Source organism: Oryctolagus cuniculus, chromosome 1, assembly GCF_051225735.1.
Source record: "Oryctolagus cuniculus isolate XC-2025 breed Fujian yellow rabbit chromosome 1, ASM5122573v1, whole genome shotgun sequence".
NCBI classification, from domain to species: domain Eukaryota; kingdom Metazoa; phylum Chordata; class Mammalia; order Lagomorpha; family Leporidae; genus Oryctolagus; species Oryctolagus cuniculus.
Genome location: NC_142867.1, coordinates 15,138,871 through 15,146,699, shown reverse-complemented (window position 1 = coordinate 15,146,699; position 7,829 = coordinate 15,138,871). Strand labels below are relative to the sequence as shown.

Below are 7,829 nucleotides of genomic sequence, written 5' to 3'. Positions count from 1 at the left end.
AAGTCTTCCATCCACTTGTTCACTCCCCAGTTGGCCACAGTGGCCAGAGCTGAGCTGGTCCGAAGCCAGGAGCCAGGAGCTTCCTCCAGGTCTCCCACATGGGTGCAAGAGCCCAAGGACTTGGGCCATCTTCTACTGCTTTCCCAGGCCACAGCAGAGAGCTGGATCAGAAGTGGAGCAGCCGAGACTCAAACCAAATACCCTATGGGATCCTGGCACTGCAAGCGGCGGCTTCATCCACTATGCCACAGCACCAGACCTGTGCTTTTTTCTGTTTTTAACGTAGCTTCTTTTCTTCAAATTAAGACCCTTTTTCACCACCACTGTCACGACCACCCCAGAATCTTCCTCTGTTTTGTTTCTACACTACCATGTCAAGTTGCTACACGGAGGTTAAGACACCACTGGGGGTGACAGCATCCCAGACCCTGGTGCCTGGGTTTGAGTTCTGGCTCCTCTCTTTTGGATCTAGCTCCCTGCTAACCTGCACCCAGAGAGGCAGTAGGTGATGGCTCAAGTCCTTGGGTCCCTGCCACCCATGTAGGAAACCCAGAAGGAGTTCTAGGATCCTGGCTCCCACCTGGCTCAGCCCCAATTGTTGCTAAAATTTTAGGGAATGAACCAGGGGATGGAAAATCCTATCTCTGTCTCTGTCTCTGTCTCTCTCTTTCATATATATGTGTGTGTACATATATGTATGTGTGAACATATATGTCTATGTGTGTATACACATGTGTGTATCTCCTGCTCCCTTCCTCCCTCTCACTGTCTTTCAAATAAAATGAAAATAATCTTTTTTAAAAGATGATGAAGGAAGAAAAGGAAGAGAAGGAGGAAAAGAAGAAGAAAAGGAAATACCTGGACCGTAAGAAAAGGGAATAGAATGGAGAGGGCTTGGCATCTGGAACCAGAACAGGAGGACTCCTGAACCAGTTTCCTTTTCACTTGCAGCGTGATTCTGGCCCTTGTTTTCTCACCTGGAATGTGGTGCACTAACAGCACCTCCCTCAAAAGATTGATGCAAGGATTAAATCAGATAAAACATGTGACAAGGACTTTGTAAGCCATCATGTGTTCTCGCAAATGTCAGTTGTTGTTACCTTTAGGCATGCTGACAGATTTACAGCTTTCAAAGCAAATGAGAAAAAACTGGCTTACGATTTTTTTTGTTTAGCTTTGTTCTTGTTAAAGAAAACCTAAATATTTCTTTTTTTAAAAAAATGTGCGAAATATTTTAAAAACCTTTGGTGGAAATGACAGTTGTCAAAAGAATATGTCCCTAGTCCAGCAAACTTTCATATCATCTTGGAGATTTTGAGGGATTGTGCTCACAAGCTGAATTAGCAAATCCTGAAGTCTGTTCACAGGCACCAGGGAGCACGGGAACCCAACCCACCCAGATGCAGGGCAGGAGCCACAGCCAGAGCTCAGCCCCTCCCTGCTGGAGGCAGGTCCCAACTTTGGGCCAGACTGTCATTGGCCCCAGCTCTTTCCCAAGGCACATTTAATGATGCAGGAGGATGCTGCTGAGGCCAGCCAGCCGGGAAAGCAGTGAAGAGAGAAAGGTGGTGGAGCCTCCATCAGGGCAGAAAAGATTCAGGACACTAAGAGAAGCCAGAGGCTGGGGAGGGGCTCACTGTGGGGCTTATTAGGAGGCAAGTAGACTACAAAGTCTTCTTTCTAGGGGTCATGCTGCGTTAGAATGAAAGGGAAGAAAAGTGGTCATTTTAGGAACCAATCAGAGAATTAGCTATTTCAGGAGTCAGCCAGACATCTCAGGGATTCAAGGGCAATGAAGCTTGAAGAAAAACTCGAGTGCAATGGGAGTGTGGTAGGAAGGAGTCAGCCATACCTGGGTGAAAATCACCAGGCAAATGGGAAACCAAAGGCAAATGGGAAAGCTGAGGTCTATGTTAAGCAAGAGGCAAATGGGAAGTGCAAGGAGCCCAGGAAAAGTCTCAACCTGTACACCTGGCAGGAGATCCAGAGACACAATCAGGACTCGGACCAGTGGCTGGTGATCAGTCGTAAGGTTTACAATGTCACAGCCTGGGCTGACAGGCATCCAGGTGGGCGCCGGATCCTCAACCACTATGCCGGGGAAGATGCCACGGTAAGGAAGTCCAAGTCTCTCTCTCTCTCTCTCTCTCTCTCTCTCTCTCTCTGAGCTACAGAGTGCCTGAGATCCTGGCTGTCTTCCCAAAAGCACTCAAGTACATGTTCAGGCTCCACAGTCACTCATCTCCTCCCAAACCAATTTTTCAGGATTCCTATCTAGCAAGAATCAGGAAGCAGGTTCAGTTTCACGGTTCAGCTATTGTTATATGGGCTTTGAGATTATCTCAGGCATTGACGGTGAATACCATGTTTGTCTGTTCTGGGTTTGGTTTTGTTCTTGGTGTTTGGCTTTGCTTTGCTTTGAAGTGAGCCCCTGTCTGGCAAAAAGACAGTTGCAAGTTGGTGAGTATTACTTGGGGGAAAGAGTATCTGCACACAAATAGAAATTCTAAGACTCTTACAATTACAGTGTCTGAAGAAAATAAGCAGTTCACCCAGTGTCATCAAAATGCTGTTATGAGGATGATAGCCAACAAATACCTGCATTTTCAGAGTTTGAAGACCTCCTTTGCTTCCTGTAGCTCCTTCAGTGGGATACAGATGATACAACCACTTTCACGGGCAAATTCAAATGCTCTGCTTCACTTAAACCTCTCCATGAAGAAGCTACATGTTACTCATGTGTTACAGATGAAGTGGCTGATAGTCAAATGGTAAATAATAGGTCATTCCATCAGCAAGTGACAGTGCCAGATTCTGAAATAAAATTAGCATGACTGTAGATTTGTACTATGGCATATATATATATATATATATATGAATAGATATTAAAAACATAAAAATTCCACTTAATATTTGATAAGTGTAGTGATATTTGACTGTAGTTTGACTATGGGATATATGTAAGGATATATATATATATATATATATATATAAAAAACACAAAAATTCCACGTCATATTTGATAAGGAGTTCTCCCAGACTCTTAAGTGCATTTAAAAATCCTGTTAAAATATGAATATTCCACATAACATTTGATTTCTCTCAACTGGGAATTTTATTTTCCATATTGCGCACATGAGGAAACAGAGGTAGAGGAACTAAACTACTAAATCCAGGTCATAAAAATTAACACATAACAGCATAGAAATTCCTCATCCCCTTCTCTGTCTAGCCTCTGTTCTTCCCCCATCTTTCTGTTTCATTCTATATTCTATACCCTCAACACTGTCAGATGCTATTTTTCAAAAAAAAAAAAAAAAGTTCAACCTTTCTTTGAGAAAATGAACAATGGCTTTTAGCAAGAGATGTTGCATGTATTTGGAAGGGCCATTACATGAGAACAAGGAAAAAATTAGCAAATATGAAATGGGAAAAAAAAACTACAGACTCAACTTTTCACAACTCGGGGAATATATGGATCAGTCTTTTCACAACTAAGAGAAAATATTGATCAGTCACAGAATTAACTCAAATGATGTATTGTCGAGGACATGGACCTTTAAGCATCCTGAAATGAACTGATAGTCTCACTCAGTGTGAGGCAGCCAGGGGAGACTGCTGTAATTTGCTGATGGTTGTTCATCTCCCGGAAGTCAGGAAAAGGAATTGATCAATATAATAGCAACCTTAAAGATCAACACCCAGGCCATCAAGGATTCGTTTTGTCTTAGACTCCAGGAAAGTAAATCTGAAAGACTTCAGAGAAAAGATTTTCCAAGGAAAGATGTTTCAAGAAGAATGAGGAGTGGGGGTTCCAGGAAAATTCTGGCAATCTTGGAACTCCATGGCCACGCAGGGCACAAAAGATCCTGAGCTTCAGAATTGGTTAGTGAGTATGAGAAAGTTATCCAAGCTCTCAGAGCTTCAACTTATCATCTGCAAAATGAGAAAGACATTACCCATCTGACTGGTTTATGGTTCCTGTATGTAAAGTGTTTGGCATCATGACAGACACAGTAAAACTTCATTAAATTGTAGCTATCATTATTGACATCACAGGCATATACAGTCTCAGAAGTGTGACTGGTGCTTGCTGTTTGTTCACCATTGGCTTAGAAAACCTGATGATGTTTGGTGTCATCTGACTGCTACCAGAGGAGCATGTGATAAGGAAACATCACTCTCTGTAGTGAAGAACAGAACATAGTGGCAGAGGGCCGGAATTCAAGTACTCTTTCCCCAGCTTCTGAGGTGTTTGCAGGTGGTCCTCTAAATGGCAAATATGGACCAAAGTGCAGTCTCTGTGTGTCAGCCCCAGCCCCACAGCTGCACCTGCCCAGAGGGAGCATCCTTTTCTTATTTACAAAGAGATTCTTTTCCCGGGACTCATAAAAGGTAGATACTGATACCTGAGTAGTCTGTCCCATGGGGTCACTAATTCATTCATTCATGCGGTCAGTTCTTCTGAAACCCTTATTAGGGTTCCAGGCTAATGGCTGAAAGTACAAGTTTGGGAAGGAATTAAGTCTAGTTTATCTCTGGGCAAAAAGGGAACCTCTGAGAAGATTGTGTAAGTTATTGGAGTCTCATCTTATCTAAAAGATGGGAATAATCATAGCTTCTTCTTGGCATTGTCACAAAAGTCAGTAGAGAGAAAATGAAGTACTCCTTACAGTTCTTGGCACAGATTACATTCTCAAAAAATAAGAGCTGTTATAATTTTAAAAATTATTTTAATTTGTTTATTATATAAGGTGAACAGATTTCCTCACTCCTCTGAGATGGAATTTAATGTTATCCAAGAAATTTTACTAAGAAAAATAAACCTGCATGCTCTTATTGCATGCACAGATTGGAGTTATCTGGTTGTTTTCATGCTATATAATTTAAAATTATTGTCACTGCACTAACAGCTATGGTGTAAGTCTGTCACTTTGAAAAGGGCAGAGCCAACCTGAAACTCAAAAAAAAATTTGATTATATAGATTATATTAGAAGTACAGGTATGATGAGCTATTTTGCAACCATTAAAATGAGTATTGCAAAGCATTTGATGATGGGAAATACATGTGAATAAATAGTTGGCCACAAGTTTGTCTAAGAAAACAGTATGAACCACTTCAGGCAAAGAGTCTCCCATGTGGCTTGGGATAAGTAGGGCCAACACAGGCAAGGCTGGGGCAGCGGGTAAGAGGGCGTGTACAAAGGTGGAGTACACATATGATCCATATCTCCAGAAAGCACCCAGCCAACTAGTCACTTTCTTTGTTTAGCACAATGCTGGCCAAAGTACGTGCTCAATTAATACAACTATCGTGGCATTACAATGAGGCAAGAAAAAGATGGAGAGAAGATGAAGGGAGAAGAGGGGCAGGAAAGAGAAAAAAGGAGGAGGGGAAATTATCTTGAGTGCTTGAGCCAAGAGGATTGCATTTTACCTTTGCTGTGTGGCTGCCTCTCCTTCTACTACATACACGTGATGATACTCACCTAGCACAGCACTGCTCCCCACCCCAACATCACAAAAACAAGCCAATGTTTCTCAGATGCTATTGAAAGGGAAGAAATAATGGGTAATACTTGCATTTTCCTGTGTTGTTAACATTTTGTAAATGGTCTGGTTCTCACTTGAATGGTGCTTCTAGTTGTAAAATAGATGGAGGAGAAAGATAAGGAAGTCTAAGGGCTAACAAATGAAAATGGGCCATGAGGAGATGATGACTTTCTGAAAAGGAAGCCTCCCAGTTAACTAAAAGATGAAAATGGTAAGAATTGGTCGACATGAAGATCAGAATAGAGCTCGGAGAATTCGCTGAAGACCCAAACAAGGCAAGGACAGCAAGAATGGAGAAGCCATCAGGGAGAAGGATTTTGATGGTAGACAGTTGATAATAGTTGTCGAGACTGAGTGTGGATAAGTAAGCAGGATGAAGGAGTCTAAATTGCCGTAAGGATATCTGACTTGGGCAACAGAGTAATGATGTCCATTACAAGATAGGGGAGCCAGGAGGATGTGTAGGGTTAGAAGAGAAGGTGGAGAGACAGAGAGGGACAAGAAAGTGAGTATAGCAAAGAGAGAAGGGGGACAGAAGTTGGGTTGGAAAAAATTCAATGTAAAGAAGAACTTCCAATAATGAAATTTTCCAAATAATTGAATGAGTTGCAGTGGGAAAATGACCCTCTTCTTGTTCCTCTGGGTAAAGAGAAATCCAGACTATTGGAAGCAGAAGAAAAATTACCCAATAGTCTGTAAATGGGGGTCTTGATCTGTGGTTGGGTAGAGAATTTTCTCGTGAGCTTTTGTGAGGTGACTGAATCAAGGTCTACAACCTAATTATCTGGTTTCATTACTACATACATTTTCCATGAGTATTTTCTAAATTTATGTTTGTCCCCTAGTGAAGTTCTCATGGGAAATTTCAACTGCTTCAATTGAATGAAGTGATAAGGATAGAGAGTTGTGAGCAATTATTCATGTTTTATTCAAAAGCCTAAACTCTTATTCACTAAGTTGGTCCTCAGTAGGTTTTAGAATGACTGAATAAATGAATGCAAGAATTAATGAGTCCATGAGGCAGTCTGGATAGTATTGTCTACATTTAGAATACAGAGAAATTAACTTGTTCAATATGAAACAGCCTACTCTTCTGCTATCCTACAATGTGCCTTACTGTGGATAAAGAAAGGCACGGTTTTTGGATGATTATAGCCCCCAGTCTCACAGTTTGGCAAGGGGAATGCCCAGTGGATTGCAGGTCAAGTGTCTTCATGCAGAGCAAAACATATATGCAGCATTTAAGTTGCAATAGCAGAATATTATCTCAGCCTTCTGACTTTACCTACTTTTCTCTTCTGATAGGAGTCATACTACCTTTATAGTAAATTACATCTCTCCATCCCCCAAAAATAACAGCAAAAAAAAAAAAAATAGCATGATTCCCAATATATTTGTCAAGGCAAACTGATAACTGCATCTTTCTTGTGTTGATGCTATCTTGTAAATAATCGGTTTTAAGATGAGTTTATGAGTAAGCTAAGGAATGGGGTTTTTGAATGAAAAGGGAGTCAAAAGGCTAACTAGAGGGCTGGCAGTGTGGCGTAGTTGGCAAAGCCTTGACCTGTGATGCCAGCATCTCATATGGGTGCCAGTTCACCTCCCAGCTTCATTTCCCATCCAGCTACCTGCTAATGTGCCTGGGAAGGCAGTGGAGGGTGACCCAAGCACTTGGGCCCCTGCACCCATTTGGGAGGCCCAGACAAATCTTCTGGCTCTTGGCTTCAGACTGACCCAGCTCTAGCTGTGGAGACCATGTGGGGAGTGAACCAGCAGATTCTCTCTCTCTCATCTTTCTTTCTCTCTCCCTTTCTCTCTGTGGCTCTGCCTTTAAAATAAATGGATAAATCTGAAAAAAGGGGAGAGTCTAAATAATGAAAATGGGAAATGCCAAAATAGCAAAAACAGAAAAAAGTCAAAAAATAGAGACTCTGAAGGTAGGAAGATGGTAGTGCTTAATAACTGTATCCTCTGAGCCTTACACATCGATTATCCCAACTCATTATAAAATTGCTCTATCAACCCACCTTCCCTTTTTCATTAGGCATGTGTTGGTCACATGCTATATTCCAGGCACAGCCATTGGCATAAACTATAGTGATTAATTATATACATAGACCCAGTGCTCAAAAACTTTTTAAGCCACTAAAGAAGGGACAAGGATACAGATTCATTGTAATATAATGTGAAAACCTCTAGGAAAAAAACATCAGAAGAGCCCAAGGATGATGATGAGTAACTTTCCTAAGTAAATTAGTGGAGGCAATACTTAACC

General features: G+C 41.6%; 1 protein-coding gene across 1 annotated transcript in view; it reads left to right on the top strand.

Moving 5' to 3' along the window:
• Positions 1-1,530: 1,530 nt before the first annotated feature.
• LOC100356345 (fatty acid desaturase 2-like protein FADS2B) overlaps positions 1,531-7,829 on the top strand; it is a 37,224-nt gene continuing 30,925 nt past the window's right edge. Inside the window, exon 1 of the mRNA XM_002708962.6 lies at positions 1,531-2,113. Coding sequence (XP_002709008.1) covers positions 1,793-2,113 — 321 coding nt within the window. The 5' untranslated portion in view covers positions 1,531-1,792. The remainder of the gene's footprint in view (positions 2,114-7,829) is intronic.